This window comes from Lontra canadensis, unplaced genomic scaffold (assembly GCF_010015895.1).
Source record: "Lontra canadensis isolate GAN:19392208 unplaced genomic scaffold, GSC_riverotter_1.0 scaffold42, whole genome shotgun sequence".
In the NCBI taxonomy this organism is placed as follows: Eukaryota; Metazoa; Chordata; class Mammalia; order Carnivora; family Mustelidae; genus Lontra; species Lontra canadensis.
The window spans coordinates 12,318,906-12,340,092 of NW_022631036.1; the positions used below are offsets into that span (position 1 = coordinate 12,318,906).

A 21,187-nucleotide genomic window follows, 5' to 3' on the forward strand; every position below is an offset into this window, starting at 1 on the left:
TTTCCTTAATGATGAAGGGAAAAATGCAGTCAGGACATAAGGGACATGATTTCAAATAAGGGAAATTTGGGTGCTGGAAAAATTAAGATCATGTTTGCAAAATAATCTCTGAATTGCACTAATGTTATTAAATAACAATTCAACAGTAAATTGTAAAGTTATAATTAGCTTTATTAATTGATTCATGAATTGGGCAGCATTCCATCTAGCAAGCAGAGGGGGAGCTCCAAAAGGCTACAGAAAGGGAGATATTTTTACGGGTAAGACAAGGAAGTCATAAAGAGAAAAAAGGATTATTTCAGGTAAGGTCACCTTCCTTTGGGGACAAGAGGGTCTTATTAGGTGTATTACCTCCTCATCTACCTTTGGGGGTTGGAGAAAGCCTCTGTGACCTTATTGGCATAGACCAGAAAAGTTTACTTACCAGTTACCTCTACGTTTCCAGTGGAGAAAACTGCAATTAGGTTAAGCATTAAGCTCCAGTTTGATGACATGGGCTAGCATTAATGACTCTATTTTGGGCCTGTGGTTTTCTTTTTAACACTGTTTTCAAAGGCTAGGGGGAATGTATATGTGATGATCAAAAAAAACTGATGCAAATATTAGAAGGGACATGTTTTTTAAAAAAAGAAAAAAAAAGCTGTCATTATTACAATTACGGAAGATGATCTTAGTTTTTTTGAAGATTTTATTTATTTGAGAGAGTGAGCTCAAGCAGGAGCAGAGGGAGAGGGAGGAGCAGAGTCCCCGCTGAGCCGGGATCATGACCTAAGCCAGAGGCAGACACTTAACTGACAGAGCCACCCAGACAACTCTGGAAAATGATCTTAAATTCCTGTGAAAGAATATGGAGAGTTGAGAGATTATTGTTAACAACTAGAGAAAATTCAATATGTAAACTTGGGGGAAACATTTAATTAAATATATTAATATCACAAGGGAAAAAATCTTCCTTGTGAATTACTAAGAAAAGAATCAATCATAAGCTAAGCAACACCTTTAAGTCAGAGTTTGCCAAATTTAGAAGGTGCTTATGTATGTGTTTGCATCTTTGTAGGAGTTAAATCCCACATCTCCCATAGATCCTTTATTTTTAAGATTTTATTTGTTGATTTGTCAAAGAGAGTGCACACACAAGCAGGGGGAGCTGCAGGCAGATGGAGAAGCAGCCTCCCTGCTGAGCAAGGAGCCCAATGTGGGACTTGATTCCAGAACTCTGGGATCATGACCTGAGCCACCCAAGCGTTCCTGCTGTAGATTCTTATGAGCTACTTCCCACAGTGAGGTCGCTCTTCTGTTCTTTCGCACTTTTTCATGCACCTAATCGTCTGGTTCTGTATTTTGTTTTAAATGTACCTTGCCCTTTGCTTACTTCATCCCCCTTAACTTATACCTGACTCCCAGTAAACTTTTTGGTGGCCAAAATGACTAAATCTTTTGCATACCCAGATTTAATCCACAATGGATTGGGATAATTTCTTAATATAGCTAAACTTCATAGCCTGAAAAATGATTTACTCATTTACTCTCTTTACTCTTCCTATTGAGGAACACACGGCAGAAATGAAAGCTTTTGATGAAGCTAATTCTTGGCAGTGCTAACGTATAGCTAGTTAACACACATTTCAGCAGGCGCTCCTTTGTCTTATTTTACCCCTTCACACTTCCTCCTTTGCCCCCCGAAGTCATTTGTGAGAGGAAACTTCCCCACGTCTGGGTGCGAACCGTTGAACCTAGAGAAGTAATTCTGTGGCCATAGAGCTGGCGGAAGGCCGGGATAGACGGGACCGGAAGTTGCTTTTCCGCCCCCCGCCCAGGGGCCGGAAAGGGTCTCGGCTGGCTCTGTTTGTTTCCGGGTGCTGTCAGATTGTGTTGTTGGGCCTGAGGGCTTAGTGGCCCTGGAGTGGGCTCGTCCCGGTACTGGACTCACGCTTGTACCAGGCTTGGGGACGCGGAGCGAGTTTTTCGGTCTCCTAGCAACCAGGAACTGGCTGTGGACTGAAGGAGTCGCGGAGCCGGCGTCCAAATCGCTCAGGCGCTAGCCGGAACCTTTGAGCCCGACCCAAACCAGAGCCGAAACCCCGCGTTTGGAAGACTAAGCAGGAAATGGCGGACGAGGCGTTGTTTTTGCTTCTCCATAACGAGATGGTGTCTGGAGTGTACAAGTCCGCGGAGCAGGGGGAGGTGGTGAGTGCTGCCAAAAGCCCTTGAGGTGCTCGCTTCCACAGCACATATACCAAAAGCCCTTGAGGTCCTTTTGCGGTGACATTCTTTGTTTTCTCTTAGTTCTTTCCTTCAGCCCTTGTCCTATCGCCCCCGAAGGCCCTCCAAAGTGTAGACAAACTTGTCCACTGCCAAGTATCCTACGCCTAAAATCTGTCAGCTCTCTTCAGTCTTTCATCCTTTTCATTTTTGCATATTGACTTTTTTTTTTTTTTTTTTTTTTTTTGCCCATTCTCATATCTGATTCCTGCAGGTCACAGATTTTCTTACTTTTAGCGTTGTCGCTACCATGATTTATGGCATGGTTAACTGCACAGCTGGTTTTGGCACCCTTACTTAATTCTGTCACTCCAGCACTACGGAGCCATCCACTGGACAGAGTTGTGAAACTACCCTCAGCTCCTATCCATAATCATCAGTATTATTGCACGCACCTCTCAAACAGAAGGGTAATGCGATTTGAGATTAAAGGGAAATTTGCAGGCGTTACTATAATTAGGAAACAAATTTAATTAAAAAATTAGTTATTTAGTGCCCATTATAAGTCAGAGGTAGTTCTGCATGCTGGCGGTATAGTAATGAAACAATGACCCCATTCTCCAGGGGATTACTTAGAATTTGTGGGAAACATCATTTATTCATAAAATATTTATTAAGTGTTTATTGTGAGCCTGATATTGTGTTAAATGAGATCAACCCCCCACCTCATAGTCATTGGGAAATAGGTGTCAATGAATAATTAATGTATTAGGTGGTAATTAGGTATAAAATCACGGAGTTCTAATGAATATTATAAATTGGATATTCCAAAGTCATATTTAAGTCAGAAGCCCTCTCTATGATGCTGTTGATCAAGAAGGGTGGACAGTGGGGGAAGGGAAAGCATCTCAGGAAAAGGTAAAGGCATAGGGGTATGATGAAAGAGTGTAGAGCATTTAAATATGCTTAAGTATTTCACTGTGACTAGACTGAATGGATGGAGAGTGAGAAATGTTGAGAACTGAAGCTGGAAAGAGCCCTGTATGCTGTATGATTAAAGAATTTGACATTAGCAGTGGGGGTGTTTTTTGTTTGTTTTTGTTTTTAAGAGCTAGAGCATGAGCTTGGTGGGGGGGGGCGGGAGAGAATCTTAAGCAGACTCCACACAGTGCAGAGCCATATGTGGGGGCTTAGTCTCATGACCCTGAGGTCTTGACCTGAACCAAATGAAGAGTTGGACACTTAATCGCCGGAGCTCACCCATGTGCCCCAGTGGAGAATTTTAAAGAGGGGAATGATGTGGTCCATTTGCATTTTAGAAAGATAATCCAGTGTTTAGGTTGGAGAGAGAAGATCCTTGTAGTGGAAAGATTCATTATTTCAGGAGATGATGAAGATCTGAACTAAGATCTGAGATGATGAAGATCTGAACTAAGAAAAGGAGAGAATAGTTTGAAAGTTAGGAGGCAGAATCTCTAGGACTTGGTTAGGTATAGAGTGAGAGTTGAAAATTATCCCCAGATTTTTAACTTGAGCAGCTGTCTTGGATGGAGAGGAAATAGAAGAAAGAGATAAAGAATGAATTATTTGGGGGCACTGGGTGGCTCAGCTTGTTAAGCGTCTGCCTTCCACACAGGTCACGATCCTAGGATTGAGTCCCACATCCGGTTTCCTGCTCAGTGGGGAGTCTGTTTCTATTTCCCTGTGCCCCTCCCCTGCCTGTGTGTGTGTGTGTGTGTGTGTGTGTGTGTCACACGCATGTGTGCTTGCTCTGGCGCTCTCTCAAATAAAATCTTTGAAAAAGTTTAAAGAATGAATTATTTTGGGGCGCCTGGGTGGCTCAGTGGGTTAAAGCCTCTGCCTTCAGCTCAGGTCATGATCCCAGGGTCCTGGGATGGAGCCTCGCATCGGGCTCTCTGCTCTGTGGGGAGTCGGCTTTCTCCTCTCTCTCTGTGAGCCTCTCTGCCTGCTTGTGATCTCTGTCAAATAAATAAATAAAATATTAAAAAAAAAGAATGAATTATTTTGAACATTTTGGATTTCTGAGGTGTGTGTAGGAATCTGGAAAAGGTACTGCTCACGTGTAAACCACAAGAAGGATAGTGTATTAGTCTATTAGGCTGCTATAACAAAACACCATAGAGTGGGTGACTTATGAACAACAGAAATTTATTTCTCACATTGTGAAGGCTGAAGAGTCCCAAGATTAAGGCACCAGCAGATTCTGGTCTGATGAAGACCTTTGCCTGGTTCATAGATGGATGTCTTTTGCCTGTGTGTTCACATGGTGGAAAGGGGCTAACTAGCTCTCTGGGGTCTTATAGTGGCATTAATCCTATTCTTAACAGCTTTATCCTAATGACAGAATCACCTTCCAAGACCCTTATTTCATAATACTGTCACATTGGGGGTTAGGATTTCAAAATAAGAATTTTGAGGGAGACACGTTCAGTCTATGACAGAAAAGCATGATGCATTCAGAGATATTAAAAAGATACCAGGGAGAGTATTGGAAATGAAGGACTGAATGGTTCTTATTCAGACCCATCTGTAATAAAGCGTTTTTTCCAAGTTACACACTTTTGACTTCATTATCATCAAGAACCAATAGTTATTAGTGTTTAGCATCTATGCTAAGTGATGAGTAGCAGACATTTATTGTTTAAGCAAAGTTAGCCTTCCCTTTACCCTTTTCCCAAAGAATAATGAGTAACACACCTCTTTCACTCTTTTATCATTAAACCCCTGCCCCCCCACCATCATGTGTGCAGTCAGTTCTCTTTACACCCCTCTCTCTACTTTCCCTCTTACAACTTTCACCCTGGAAAAACTTTTTTTCAATCCCTCTTTTTTTCTGGTGGATTAACCAAAAAAAAACCCAAACAGCTGTTGTAATCATGACTGATAATATTAAGAGATGTGCTAGTCATATAAGGGAAAGGAAATCTGTAAGTTTTGAATTATTTAATCTAAAAATAACTTTTGGAGGGGGGGCCTGGGTGGCTCAGTTGGTTAAGCATCTGCCTTTGCCTTGGATCTTGATCTCAGGGTTCTAGGATGGAGCCTCACATTGGGCTCCCTGTTGGGTGGGGAGCCTGCTTGTCCATCTGCTGGTCCCCCTGTTTGTATTCTCCCTCTCTCTCCTGCTCTCTGTCAAATTAATAAATAAAATCTTAAATAAAATAAATAAAAATAACTTTAGGAGTGCCTGGCTGGCTCAGTTGGTAGAGCGTGCGACTTTTTTTTTTTTTAATTTTTAAAGATGTTTATTTCTTAGAGCACAAGAGTGGGGGAGGGGTGGGAGAGGGAGAGAGAAACTCAAGCAGATTCCATGCTGAGTGTGATCCCATAACCCTGAGCTGAAACTAAGAGGTAGACACTTAACTTTCTGTGCCACCCAAGTGCCCCAACTGAGCGTGCAACTCTTGATCTTTGGGTTGTAAGTTTGAGCTCCACACTGGGTGTAGAGATTACTTAAAAATAAATCTTTAGAACTTAATAAAAAATATTTTTCTTGTTGTACTTTGTTTACACTGGGGAATTGAAAGTGCATATAAGCAAAAAGAATTTTTTTTAAAGATTTTTTATTTATTTACTTGACAGAGATCACAAGCAGGCAGAGAGAAGGAATCAGGCTCCCCGCTGAGCAGAGAGCCTAATGCAGGGCTCCATCCCAGGACCCTGGGATCATGACCTGAGCCAAAGGCAGAGGCCCTAACCCACTAAGCCACCCAGGCGTCCCAAGCAAAAAGAATTTTAAAAAGTTAAAGTGGCGGTGTTGATTAGAATTCATTTTGGAATTGAGGTGTTTGAGGTTTTGTTGTATTAGTGTCTCTACTTTAAGTGTACTTCAGATTTTTCATAATAAATAAATGTGTAAGAAAGTCACATAACCCTGACATTAAACAGTGGTTTTTATATATCTTCAAAGAGATGAAGTCGTAAGTTTTGAGGTGAAATAAAGAAAAGAACCAGTGTTCTCACCCTCCAAATCAATGATTTTCAAACTATGCTTAAGGAGGAATTGAATCTTTAAAAAATGAATAATTGGGCATTTACCGATTTATGGAGAATAGATTTTTTTAAAAGGTTAATAGATAAAATATTTTCAAGTTTAATTTTTTAAAAAAACTTGGTGTACCCACTTGTGAGTATTCACAGATACCAAAGTGAGTGAACAAGTAGCAACATCAGAAGATATTTACAAGGGCATCATTTAAAAGCTCATGTGATCAGTAGTTAGGATTTGAGAATGTCTACATAAACTCATATTCCCTGCTAATCAACATACTCCTGGATGCTTCCACAAAGGCTGACAAGTTACTTATTCCACCTGAGCATTTTTTTTCCACCTGAGCATGTTTTGAAGTGAACTAGAGAATAACAGAAAAACAAATGATTTTAAATACAATAGTAGATTTATGTGCAGAGTGTTATGACAGCATAGGGCCTAAAGGAGCACCAAGGAAGGCTTTTAGGAGATATGACACTTGAGCTGAATTTAAAGCATATATGGTCTGTTGGGTGGCGAAGTTTGTTGGGTGGCGAAGTTTGTTGGGTGCCCTACTTTTGGTTTTGTTTCTGGTTATGATCTCAGGGTCCTGAGATCAACCCCCATGTCAGGCTCCATGCTTAGTGGAGAGTCAGCTTGAGATTCTCTCTGTCCTTTTCCTCTCCCACTGCACGCATATGCTTGCTCTCTTAAATAAATAAATCTTTAAAAACAAAGGGGCGCCTGGGTGGCTCAGTCAGTTATGTGTGTGCCTTTGGCCCAGGTCATGATCCCAGGGTCCTAGAATTGAGCCCTGCATCAGGCTTCCTGCTTAGTGGGGAATCAGCTTCTCCCTCTGCCTCTCCCCTGCTCATGCTCTCTCTCTTTCTCTCTCTCAACTTAATAAATACAATCTTAAAAAAAAAAAAATAAAGGCTATATTATATATGGAACAGCATGTGGTGTTCCATACACCGTATGTGAGGTGGCAGAAGAAAGCATGGAATTACGGAGTTGCAGAAATTTCAGAGTAGTAGAAGGAAGAGATGTTTGTGGAGATGTGGCTGTTAGTGAATCTGGTTAACTAGCCAGGATCATTTAAGGAAAAGCACATACTGCCATGCTAAGGAGTTTAAACTTTATTTTGAAGAAAGGGAGTGGGTGCTGAAAGGCTCAGTAGAGAAATAACATGATTTAGTTTTTAGAAAGTCTTTGGCAGAAATACAGAAGAAATAAATAAAAGGAAGAAAAAACTAGAGATAAGGAGATCATTTGGAAGGCTTTAACTGGAAACCAGGAGAGAAATGAGAAGGGCTAACTTAAGTAGTAAGGATGGAGAAAGAGGGTGGATTTTGAGAGCGTATAGACGATAGGCTCCACAGAACTGCAGTGCATGTGGAAGGTTGGGAGTAAAGAGTTGAAGAAAATGGAAGTTTTCTGGTTGCAGTAACTAGGTGGATGGTGGTGCCATTAATGAATTTAGGGAATTTTAGAGGCAGCACAGGCTGAGGAAATTAAGATAATATCATTTTTTTTTAAATTTTACCTATTTATTTTTTTGAGAGAGAGTGTGTGAGCACACACAAGCGTACTCATAGGAGCCAGGGTTAGGATGGGTAGAAGGAGAGACTCTCAAGTTAGCTTTATCTGAGCATCCAGCCAGACACAGGGATGGATCCCATGACCCTGAGACCACAACCTGAGCCAAAACCAAGAGTTGGTTACTTAATTGACTGAGCCACCCAGGCCTCCCTCATTTAATTTTTTTTTAAAGATTTTATATAATCTCTACACCCAATGTGGGGCTTGGACTTAAAACCCTTGAGTTGCATGCTTTACTGACTGAACCAGCCAGGTGCCCCAAATACCATTTTGAATATGCCTAATTTGAGGGGGCTGTGGGACTTCTCTATAGCTATGTCCAATAAAGTCTGTCCTATAAACGTACAGATTTAGTAATCACAACCTCATTAGTAGAATACATGGTTACTCAGAAGAAAGTTAACCAAATAATGAGGCCTATGATATACTTAGTGGAGCCTAACAAGCTTCAGAATACATAAATACCCCTGCCATTTTGGAGCTATATTCTAGCAGAGGGTGGGGATGTGAAATTAGTAAAATGTGTATAGTATGTTAAATGGTGAAAGATGTTCTTTGGAGACTAATTAAGCAGGGAAATGGGATAGGGCATCAGAATCACTTTTAGGGGGCTGCTTTAAAAAATTTTTTTTTTTATTTTTAAGTAATCTCTACACCCAACGTGGGGCTTGAATTTACAACCCAAAGATCAAGAGTTGCATGCTCTACCCACTGAGCCAGCCAGGCACCCTACTTTAGAGGTCTTCTTAAAACACAGACTACTAACCCCACACCTACAGTTTCTGATTCAGTAAATTGAGTTTCAGAATCTGCAGTTTTTACAAGTTCGTACATGATGCTAATGTTACTGGTTTTGGGGCACACTTTGAGAATCACTGGAATAGAGAATTTCTAAAGGGGGAATAATGTTGCAGTTTTAAAGAAGATAGTTAAAATGAGCCTCACTGATGTGGGTGGGTGGGGGATGGGTGAAATACATAAAGGTAATTAAGAATATACTAAACAGTATAGAGGTTCCTCAGAAAATTGAAAATAGAGCTATCCTACAACCTACCCCCAAAATACAAATGTAGTGATCCAAAGGGACATGTGCACCCCAGTGTTTATGGCAGCAATGTCCACAATAGCCAAACTATGGAAAGAACCAGATGTCCATCAACAGATGAATGGATAAAGAAGAAGTGGTATTACACAATGGAATATTATGCAGCCATTAAAAAATGAGATCTTGCTATTTGTAATGACGTGGATGGAACTAGAGGGTATTATGCTAAGCAGAATAAGTCAGTCAGAGAAAGACAATTATCATATGATCTCACTGATAAGAGGAATTTGAGAAGCGATATAGAGGATCATAGGGGAAGGGAGGGGAAAATGAAACAAGGTGAAACCAGAGAGGGAGATAAACCATACTGAAACAAACTGAGGGTTGCTGGAATGGAGGGGAGTGGGAGGGATGGGGTGGCTGGGTGTTGGACACGGGGGAGGGTATGTGCTATGGTGAGTGCTGTGAATTGTCTAAGACTGATGAATCACAGACCTGTACCCCTGAAACAAATAATACATTATATGTTAAAAAAAAAAAGAATATACTTACTGTGATAAGCACCGAATAATCTATAGAATTGTTGAATGATTATATTGTACACCTGAAAAAAGAAAGAAAAAAAAATGGGACTCACTGAGATGGTGACATGTGAATAAATACTTGGAGCAAGGGTGTTGGTCATTTGGATATCTGGTTGAAGAGCTGCCTGTGCAGGAGACCCGATATTGGAGCATGCCTGGCATGTTTAAGAACAGCAAAACTAGTATTTTGTGAGTGAAGAAGAGTTGAAGGTTGAAGCCATGCGAGATAGAGAAATCTGGATTATAGGCGGCTTTGTAGATGATCCATAGGATTTTGAGAGTCTTCAGCATATGGGTAGTAGTTAAAGTCTGAAGCCTAGATGAGATTGTCAGAGAAAGAGCAAGCCAACTCAACTGCATGATTCCTGGCATAGGATGGTGGGGTCATTAGTTAAGACACTGAGAACAGGAAAGTTTGGATGACTCTAAGAGACATTTTGAAGCAAGGAACAGTAGAATTTAATGACTTCCCAAAGGGAATGACTGATGGAAAGGTGGTATTTTGACTTCATTTTTACAACTGAGGGGAGAATAGTTGAAAATGGGCCAGGGCTTGGGGGAGAAGGTTAGCAGGAATAATTAGGAAAAGGGGTTGGCATTTCTGAAAAGAAAGTAACAGTTTCCTGTTTACCTTGTTGCCTTATGAAATGATTAGTACTAAGAAATCTCAAATACAACTTATAATTCACTTTTTCGTAGAATATTTTAGTGAGGGTGCTTGCGTGGTTCAGTCAGTTAAGCATCTGCCTTTAGCTCAGGTCATGATCTCAGGCCCTGGGATTTAGCCCTGCGGTAGTCTTCCTGCTCAGCGGTAGAGTCTGCTCCTCCTTCTCCCTCTCTCTCTCCCTCTACCCCTCCTCCTGCTCATGCTCTGTCTCTTGCTCACTCTCAAATAAAATCTTTAAAAAAAAAAGAAAATTTTTTAGTGAAAAAAGGTGTAACCACTTACATTAAGTCAGCATCTTATGACATATATTAACATTCTGGCATTCTAAAAATATTCCAAACTATTATTTTTTAAAATAGGAAAATGGACGCTGTATTACTAAGCTGGAAAACATGGGGTTTCGAGTGGGACAAGGATTGATAGAAAGGTGAGCAGTGTGGATTTGAAAATTTTCTTCCAGGTAGGTTATAAACAAAGGTGATCCATTTCAAAAGATTGTATAAAATTTGAAATACTTTAATTCCTAAATTTTATTTATTCTCTGTTCTTTAATTCACAGATTAAAATTTCTTTTTAGGTCTGATGCTATTTTAATTCTGTTACCCAACTTTCATGTTTTAATATTTGAAGAAAATGTATATGTATACTTTAGACTTTTTTCCTAAAAAATTTGGTGTACTGAAACAACTATCTAAAATCTTGTTGCATTTTCTACTTAAGGTCTAGTAGGTTCTTTAACCTAAATGGATTTTTGTTTAAATGCAAGGGATGGAAATGCTTTAGAGTCTGTGTTTATGTGTTTAGTAATCTTGTAATTTATAGATCAATTCATAAGGCATTCCTTTCTCATCTGAATAGCTGAATCTGGTTATATTTTATATAACAATACCATGATTATGCTTAGCCTTTTTTTAATGTGCTAGAACGAATTATACATAAAATTGCTGCTTACTGTTAAGACTAATTTTAGCACCATAATTACATAACAGTGTGAATTGAGACGGGATCTTCTTTTCTTGGTGCTTATCACTTTATGACTGTCAATAAATGTTCACTGCTGTTCTGGCATTTCAAAATTAGTGAATAATATAACCCTCCTGCTTTCTTTGGAGGAAAAATACTAATTACTTTCAGTTGGTTTTTTTAGGTTTACAAAAGATACTGCAAGGTTCAAGGATGAGTTAGATATCATGAAGTTCATTTGTAAAGATTTTTGGACGACAGTATTCAAGAAACAAATCGACAATCTAAGGACAAATCATCAGGTATTTAGACAGATTAAGGCCCATTTTTTAAGCCTTTAACTTAATATAAATGTTCTATTTTAGTCATTTATTTAATATATAAAACAGAATAATTTCTAGTCAACTTTGAAATGTTTCTTTTATATGTTATTAATATATCATTACTTTTTTCTGTAATAGGATATAGTGAATAAGAACAAAGAGACAAATATAGGTAATGATAGCTGGGTTTTTTCCCTAATTAAATAACTTAAGTTTTAAAAAGTAGCAAATGTCAGAATGATAAAGGTTTTAGGATTTGGTTCCTGAGTTATTATTACTTGGTGGTAATTTTCTGCAGAACCTCAGATATGTCACATTTGTTTTTAGAGTAATCTCTAAAGTTTATAGAGCATATTTAACTTTTTTTTTTTTTTTAAAGATTTTATTTATTTACTTGACAGAGGGAGAGATCACAAGTAGGCAGAGGGGCAGGGAGAGAGAGAGAGAGAGGGGGAAGCAGGCTCCCTGCTGAGCAGAGAGCACCATGCGGGGCTAGATCCCAGGGCCCAAGACCACGATCTGAGCCGAAGACAGAGGCTTAACCCACTGAGCCACCCAGGCACCGTGCACATATTTAACTCTTAAGTAACTCTTGCATTATTTAGTTGATGTCATTTTTCTCTTAAAATAATTTGTTAATATAAGATTTAATAGATTACATGGAAAATTATGCATCTAAGTAGATTTACTTTGTTTTATGAAACTCAAGAAAATATTTAGAGTGGATTTGACATTTTGATTGAGGATTAGAAAATGAAAATAATTTATCTTGTAGCTACCACTAGCTTTAATTTTTTTCATGTAACAATATCTTTGTAAATACTGAAATGCTAATGAGAAGAAGTGACTGATTATTGGCTTTCTTGATATGAGCTAATATATAACTGCTAATTCTACCTGGACATGTATTTCTGATTCCTTTGCACTAGACTGCGGGTTCTTTAAGGATAGGAACTATTTTATGCATCTTTTTATCTTTAATGTCTTCTTTTTTAAGTTGTTTTTAAAAAAATTTTTTGTAACTTACAGTAACAATTTTTTTAACTTTTTTTAAAGACTTTATTTATTTGACAGAGAGAGACACACAGCAAGAGAGGGAACACAAGCAGGGGAGTAGGAGAGGGAGAGCAGGCTTCCCGTTGAGCAGGGAGCCCAGTGTGGGTCTCCATCCCAGGACCCTAGGATCATGACCTTAGCTGAAGGCAGTTGCTTAACCAACTGAGTCACCCAGTCACCCCTGTATCTTTAGTATCTTAAAGCATTCAAGAAATATTGTTGTTATAAAGTTCTGAACAACTCTTCAGCTTGAGCACTGCAAAATTCCTTCATTTAAAGAAATTTGACCAGTGGAAAGGAGAGTTTTAATACCTTAAAAAAAAACTCTTGAATTGTTTTGAAGGGAAGAAATAATTTTTAAGGACTACAGACTACACTGACTTTTGATGTTTTTTCTGTTTTTGAAACAGGGCATCTATGTACTTCAGGACAACAAATTTCGTCTGCTTACTCAGATGTCTGCAGGAAAGCAGTATTTAGAACATGCATCTAAGGTATTTAACAAAGTAGAAGATTGGGGTTTTCATAGGGAAAGTATAATGCCAACCACAACAGACTTAGGAGTTTAGAATAGGTTTTAAAGTTGTTCTTTTTTGTTTAAGCACTTCTCTTTCTTTCTTTCTTGTTTGTAAAGATTTTATTTATTGGGATGCCTGCATGGCTCAGTTGGTTAAGTGTCTGCCTTTGGCTCCAGTCATGATCCTAGTGTCATGGGATGGAGTCCTGAATTGGGCTCCTTGCTTAGCAGAGAACCTGCTTCTCTCTCTCTGCCTGCCATTCCCCCTGCTTGTGTTCTCTCTCTCTCTCTCTGACAAATAAATAAATAAATAAAATCTAAATAAATAAATAAAGATTTTATTTATTTGAGAGAGAGAGCACGCACAAGCTGGGGAGGAGCAGGGGAAGAGGGAGAAGCGGACTCTCCGCTGCATAGCACAGAGCCCTATGCAGGATCACTGAGTGGAAGGCAGATGCATAAACAACTGAGCCATCCAGGTGCTCCTGTTTAAGTTCTTTTCTATGAAATAGGAGACAGGTGTTCATCATATTAAAATAGCCTATATTAACCTCTAGCTGAATAGGTTTATGATGACTAATGAAACACTGTAACCAAATGCCATTGAAATGTAAATTAATGTTAGATTCTTGAATATAGCATAGATATATCAGAAAAGATAGTCTCTCTTATAAAACTGGCGTTAGTTGTGCGAAATTACTCACCTCAGTTTATATTTACAATCTCCTTTAGTTAAAGTTTTTTAATATTGTTAACATTTGTTTCAAAGAATACATGTTTTGTGTTAAGTGTATTTGTGTTTCTGGGTTTGTATTATGTAAGACAACTTAAGTGGTGATTCTTAACTTTATGGTTTTTTGTTTTTTTTTAATTTGACAGAGAGAGCGATCACAAGTAAGCAGAGAGGCAGGCAGAGGGAGAGGGGGAGGCAGGTTCCATGCTGAACAGAGAGCCTGATGTGGGGCTTAATCCCAGGACCCTGAGATCATGACCTGAGCTGAAGGCAGAGGCTTAACCCACTGAGCCACCCAGGCACCCCTATGTATTATTTTTTTAAGCAGTGTTTTATTTTTTTAATTTTTTAAAAAAGATTTTATTTATTTATTTATTTGACAGAGACAGACAGTGAGAGGGAACACAAGCAGGGAAAGTGGGAGAGGGAGAAGCAGGTTCCCTGCTAAGCAGGGAGCCCGATGTGGGGCTCGATTCCAGGACCCTGGGATTGTTGGGTCCGTTATCAAAGGAACGAGACGGAGACAAAGTTACGCAAAGCCTTATTCTATGCCAAGCATTAGAAGTTAGACTGACTGGCCAGGGAAATGAGGCTGAGACAAAGTGAAAGTTAGGTAAAGCTTTATTCTATGCCAGGCATTGGAAGTCAGACTGACCTGCCAGGGCCGCCTCTGAAGAGAGCAACGTCCCTTGGTCTTACAGGCTAGTTTTTATAGGGCACAATCGCAGGCATCTACATATGTGGCTTTGGCTGATTGGATGTCTCCTACCTGTGTGTTTTAGTAACGGTTACCTGGAACCGATACTAGTAACTAGTAACTGTTGAGGCGTTTATTAAACAACAAAATGGCCTTGTTTTAGGTATGTGTTTTAGTAATAGTTACCTGGAACCGATATAAACAAAATGGCCTTGTTTCAGGTGTGTGATTTAGTAACAGTTACCTGGAACTGATATCAATAACTGTTGAGGCATTTATTAAACAACAAAATGTCTACCTAGGCAACATGGAGTCACTATGGCTAAGTAGGCCCAGGCAGGCCCTAGGGGGTTAACATGTTTTAACATGGAATCGACCCCAACAGGATCACGTCCCTGAGCTGAAGGCAGACACTTAACAATTGAGCCACCCAGGTGCCCCTATTTATGTATTTTTATTTTATTTTTATTTTATTTGTATTTGAGAGAGAGCAAGAGGGAGAGCACAAGCTGGGTGAAGGGCAGAGGGAGAAGCAGATGCCCTGCTGAGCAGGGAGCCCGATGTGAGGCTCAATCCCAGGATCCTAGGATCATGACTTGAGCCAAAGGCACATGCTTAACTGATTGAGCCACCCAGGTGTCCCAGTAATGACTTATTAATAGCAAGGCTTAACTAAATCTCATATTTATCAATAGCATTGCTATCTTTGTAAATTCTTAATATTCTTTACATTTTTGTTCCTTTCAGTATTTAGCATTTACATGTGGCTTAATCAGAGGTGGCTTATCGAACTTGGGGATAAAAAGTATTGTCACGGCTGAAGTGTCTTCAATGCCAGCCTGTAAGTTGAATTCACATTCCTTAAAAATGTTTTTAGTGATTATTTTTTCAAGTCTGGTCTTTTTCTGTTTGTTTTGTTAACTTAGAGAAAATTTAAAATGCTAAAGCCATTTGTTTTACTTTTATCAATGTTAACATTTAATGTAATATGTAGAATACTTTATTCATATTCAATGATTTTTAAATTCATAATGGACAGTGATTTAAGAAGGTGTGCTAAAGTAATCCAAATGTATAAGACAGTTTAAGTGGTGATTCTTTTATATATTTATGTATTTATTGTTATTTATGTGAGAGAGAGCAAGAGTGAGTGACAGAGCATAAGTGGTTGGCTGGTGGGAGGAAAGAAGCAGAGGGAGAGGGAGAAGCAGACTCCCTGCCGAGGACCCTGGGATCATGACCTGAGCCCAAGGCAGATGCTTAACCAACTGAGCCACCCAAGTGTCCCTATGTATTTATTCTTAAAGATTCATTTATTCTGGGGGTGGGGAAGGGCAGAGGGAGAGGGAGAGAGAGTCCCAAGTGGACTTCGTGTTCAGTGCGGAGCCTGACATGGGGCTTAATCCCAAGATTATGACCTGAACTGAAACCAAGAGTCAGATGCTTACCAGCTGAGCCACCCAGGTGCCCTGTGATTCTTAACTTTTTAAGGAAATTTTCTGCATTATTCTTTTAATAAATTTCCCTGTAGCATTAAAAATGTCTTTTTTTTTTTTTTAAGGATTTTATTTACTTATTTGACAGACAGAGATCACAAGTAGGCAGAGAGGCAGGCAGAGAGAGAGAGAAAGGGAAGCAGGCCTCAGGCTGAGCAAGAGAACCTGATGCAGGGCTCGATCCCAGAACCCTAGGATCATGACCTGAGCCGAAAGCAGAGGCTTTAACCCACTGAGCCACCCAGGCACCCCTAAAAATGTCTTTTTAAAAACAGTTTTCTAGGGGCACTTGGGTGGCTCAGTGGATTAAAGCCTCTGCCTTTGGCTCAGGTCATGATCCCAGGGTCCTGGGATCGAGCCCCGCATCTGGCTCTCTGCTCCGCAGGGATCCTGCTTCCTCCTCTCTCTCTCTGCCTACTTGTGATCTCTGTCAAATAAATAAATTAAATCTTTAAAAAAAAAAACAGTTTTCTAGAATAAAGCTAGATAAAGCCAACTAGTCTTTTATTGCTAAACTCCTTTCCAAAGATCTTTTTTAAGCAAAACTACCAACCAAGAATAAAATTGACTTGAGCATCACTCTATTTCCTTTCTATTTACAATGATAATAGGCAGTGAAATACCTAAAAGGTAGGAATCACAAAGAGAAGCAAAGATACCTATTCACAAAACAATAATCTTCTCATAAAAATGAAATTGACTTTATTGAGTATTATGAAAAGTTGTTTGACATAGCAGGTTTCTTCATTGAAACTACTTTCTGATATCACAGAAAATTGATGTTTAGGCTTGTTTTCTTTGTACCTAAAATCAGGAATGATTTTTCTTTTTTTTTTCCCCTTAGGTAAATTTCAGGTAATGATACAGAAGCTATAAAACGTACTGAAATGCAAGGCAAGGCTTCAACAGTGTAAAGAGATAAATTATTCCTGTATAAAATACTTCAAGTAGCAACAATTTAATTATATTATTGGACATTTGATTTGATATAAGCTATTTGCTAACTTATGTAATGAAAGATGCACTCTTAAGCAGGAGTAATGTTGTATTTTATTAATTTAACACAGACCTTGTTAAAGCAGATAAGGAGACATTCTACCATAACACAGATTTTACTGAAACTATTCAGAATGAAAACTGATTTCAAATAACTACATCCCAATGTGTAGCACCCTTATTTTAAACATTCTTATTTGCTTATAGTGGTGTGTATTTAACCATAGATAGAGAAGCAAAACTCAGGGTTTGATAAATCAGCATTAAGAAAAGTATGCATCAATCAGAATCATTTCTGTAAGAGTGAACAAATTTTGGTTTTGCTTTATGAATTTGTTTTAGTTATTTAAGAAAAGCAAACACACTAAATTAAACAATTTTTATTTTATTATAATTTATTTCTATTAAGAATTTTTATGCCTATGAGGATTTTATCATATACATCGTGTATTATGTGTTTGTGGTATATATATATATCCTATGTAATCACCTATATTGCTTAAAAAGTTCATTTTACTTTAACAGAATTTTGTCCTTAATTTTACTTTAATAGAATTTGGTCCTTGAGAGCTCCATTAATGTAATAAAAGTGAAATATAGATTAGTTTAAGTGTGAAGTCAGTGACTCCAGGGCCAAAGAATATTACATATTTAAGGAAGGAATTTTATACTTACTCCTGTTACAGTCTTGACTTTCAGTTTCTCTCCCCATGTGTGGAAGGGCTGGTGAAGGTTCTAAATCCTTATCTTTATTCCCTAATTACTATTTTGCAAGAGCAGAGAGGTGGATAATTGGATTAGGCACACCAACCTGAGCAGAGGGGTGGTGGATAACTGGATTACGCACACCAACTTTCACTGGACACTATCTTCTCAGTGGGTTGGGGTCAGTGCTCACCTTGTACTCCTGTCATCTCTTCCATCTGATAACCAAGAGGACAAGCATAAAGATGAAAACCATCAGATTGAGGATAATGGGGTGCAGAGATAGAAAGCACCTTAATTGTGCTTCTGAATTCCCAATCCTGGAACTGCTTTTCCTTTGAACTTTCTGTTACATGAAATAATAAATTCCTTAACTTGTTCTGTCTACTTTTGGTTCTGTATTTTGTTACTTTCTGTACACCTTAAGCTTAAAATATGTTATATGTCAAGTATATCTCAAGCTGGGAAAAATTAGTATGCAAACTTGTATGTATAAGGACTTTCCCTAGTTATGTGTTCACTGATGGCATTGATTAAATTATGGTACTGACATATAAGAAAATACTGTGCAGCTGGTGAAAAGGAGGAAATCTACGTGCATTTATGTACATGGAATGCTGTTAATTGATGTTAAGAGAAAAAAGTTTATTATAGGATACTACAGATATAATGTATAAATATACATGATTGTGAATATCAGCCTGCAAAGTTAAAAGTAAATTTTAAGTAGATGGAGATTTTTTACTTTTAGCTTTATATTATTTAGGTTTTAAAATAATCATTTGGCACAATAAAGATATTTATATTTGAGGTAAGAAATCATGATAAATCAGTGATTTTTAAGCTGTGTTTTTTTGAGTCCTAAGTTTCACAGGGTGACCTCGGCTGAGAGTTGGTAGGGGGCAGGGTACAGGCGTGAAGCTAGTGGAAGTTGGGAGGCCACCTAGTAGAGGCCTTGAATTAGGGAGAAAGGCATTATAGAGACTGTCATCAGCAGAGAGGATTTATTATACCTCAGGATGCCCAGAGCCACAGAGAAGAGATTGTTTACTACATAAAAGACAAGCCAGTGATACACATCATCAAGTATTTAAGCCAGTATGCTTGAGGAACCAGGTACACCATTGTTTCCTCTTTCAAAAGGGGGACTCTGGGTCATCAGCTATAGACTGCCTGGAAGGAATGCTTCTCCACTCTCGCACAAAGTTGTATCAATCCCATCCAAATTGCCCTTTTTGAATAATAACCCTTTCTTTGAAGCAGGAGTTCTTCGGAGGAATATTGGAGAAAACTCTCAGGACCCATACCTGGGATGGGACGGGATAGTGGTGAAAACTCATTTCCTCATGGTATAAGGTTCTGTTTCTTTTTCTTTTTTTTTTTAACGTTTGGGGGCCATGGACGCCTATTCAGTAGTGTATTGATGTTTATGAACTCCTCACAATGTTTTTATGCACAAATAAAATACATTAAGACTACAAAGGATACAGTTGTACTGATGTTATGAAAATATTTTTAAAATGTAATAATACTTTATATTAAGGCAATATATTTAAAATATAGGTGAGAGGTCAAAAAATAAATAAATAAAAATAAAATACTGGCAAGGGGTGCCTGGCTGGCTCAGGTGAAGAACATGTTCTTGATTTCTGGATCATGAGTTTGACCTGCTCCGTTTCCAATAATTGCATTATTTCATCTTAATTATAGTTCTCAAGGCCTCTTAATGAACAGCATACTTGTTTTTTTAATTAAAGAGATACATTTTTCAAAAGTAGAAAACTATACTGTATGGTTGTGATGGGGTGGCTCAGTGGGTTAGGTGTCTGACTTGTCTTTAGCTCGTGTCATGATCTTGGGGTTGTGAGATCGAGCCCTGGGTCAGGCTCCACACTGGGCATGGAACCTGCTTAAGATTCCCTTCCTCTGCCCCACCCTCCTCCCTCTCTGAAAAAACTAGGGGCGCCTGGATGGTTCAGTGGGTTAAGCCTCTGCCTTCCGCTCAGGTCATATCAGGGTCTTGGGATCGAGCCCCACATCGGGCTCTCTGCTCAGTAGGGAGCCTGCTTCCCTCTCTCTTTGCCTGCCTCTCTGCCTACTTGTGATCTCTGTCTGTCAAATAAATAAATAAAATCTTAAAAAAATAATAAAATTTAAAAACCCAAAACTATACTGTGTACTGCATACATAAACTGTTTAGTCAGTGGCTTCTACTAACCATGACACAGCTTGATCTCTTAGGTCTAGTGATCAAACCTCATAAGAAGACTTAGGACTGGAAATGTCACCAGAATCTGTCCATTTGGCAGAGGGTGCCTGGGTGGCTTAGTTAAGCATCTGCCTTCCGCTCAGGTCATGATCCCAGAGTCCCGCATCTGGCTCCTTGCTCAGTGAGGAACCTGCTTCTCCCTCTGCCTACTGCTTCCCCTGCTTGTGCTTGGTCCCCCCATCCACCCCATGTCAAAAAAGCATAACTTAAAAGATTTTGAGAGTGTGCACATGCACATGAGCAGGGGGTAGGGGCAGTGGGAGAGGGAAGCAGACTCCCCCTGAGCAGGGAGCTGGATGCGGGAGTTGATCCCAGAACTGTGGGATCATGACCTGAGCCAAAGGCAGATGCCAACCAACTGAGCCACTCAGGTGCCCGAGATCTGCAGATATTTCCAAGCCTCTTTTCCTTTTCTCTCCCCCCATCCCCCCACCTCCTACTGGAAAGACTTAAATTTTTATTTCTCCCACCTTCCTCAGAGCTAGAGGTGATCATGTTATACACTTATGGCCAACAGATGAACATATATCTGCTGTGAATTTCTGGGTAAAGTTTTGCTTTTATGAGAAAATCAGATGTGGAAGGCTCTGCGTCGTTCCCCCTTTTCTGGTCTTGAATACAGACGAGTTATCTTGAACTGCAGTGGCCATCTTGTTATCATAAGGGAAAGGCCACAAGACTCTCAGAGACATTGGTATTGTAGAGTCATTGACCCAATGCTAGTAGCCAGCTCTTCCTGACTTCTGGGCATGTGAGAAAAATCCCTACTGAAAAACTGTTGCTATGTGAATCATCTGTTAAAGTAGAAAATATTCCTATCTGATAAAGAAATAGAAAAATTCTAAGTGATATGAGCTAGAAATCTGACAGACAAAACAGATGACTTATTAGGGTATAACAGAAAATGATTTAAGAAAAAGTTTTATGTAATAAAGCAGTTAGAAGTATTGAGCTGGGACACCTGGGTGGCTCAGTTGGTTAAGCCGCTGCCTTCGGCTCAGGCCATGATCCTAGGGTCCTGGGATCGAGTCCCACGTCAGGCTCCTTGCCCTGCAGGGAGCCTGCTTCTCTCTCTGCCTCTGCCTACCACTCTGCCTGCTTATGTATGCTCTCTCTCTCTGACAAATAAAAAAATCTTAAAAAAAAAAAAGTATTGAGCTTAAAGGGAAAACATTTGATTAGTTTGTTGGTGACTATAAAAACATTTGCCATTTAACCAAGATTATCTTAATTCTAAGGACATCTATTCATTGTCTTTTGTTTTGCTCAAGAGTGAAACAAGGGGCCCCTAGGTGGCTCAGTCCATTAAGCGACTGCCTGTGGCTCAGCAGAGAGTCCACT

General features: G+C 39.2%; 1 protein-coding gene across 1 annotated transcript; it reads left to right on the plus strand.

Annotated features, from left to right (window-relative positions):
- Nucleotides 1-1,813: 1,813 nt before the first annotated feature.
- On the plus strand, nt 1,814-17,964 carry TRAPPC6B (trafficking protein particle complex 6B). Its single transcript, XM_032871230.1, has 6 exons — nt 1,814-2,187; nt 10,451-10,518; nt 11,239-11,356; nt 12,844-12,927; nt 15,128-15,221; nt 16,721-17,964. The coding sequence occupies exons 1-6, from the start codon at nt 2,107-2,109 to the stop codon at nt 16,750-16,752; spliced, it is 477 nt and encodes a 158-aa protein (XP_032727121.1). The 5' UTR covers nt 1,814-2,106; the 3' UTR covers nt 16,753-17,964.
- The last annotated feature ends 3,223 nt before the right edge of the window (nt 17,965-21,187 follow it).

Coding starts and splice junctions, on each gene's coding strand:
- TRAPPC6B (XM_032871230.1), top strand. CDS start 2,107: ATGGCGGACGAGGCGTTGTTTTTGCTTCTCCATAACGAGATGGTGTCT. Junction 10,519..11,238: donor GGACAAGGATTGATAGAAAG/GTGAGCAGTGTG, acceptor TGGTTTTTTTAG/GTTTACAAAAGATACTGCAA. Junction 12,928..15,127: donor ATTTAGAACATGCATCTAAG/GTATTTAACAAA, acceptor TGTTCCTTTCAG/TATTTAGCATTTACATGTGG.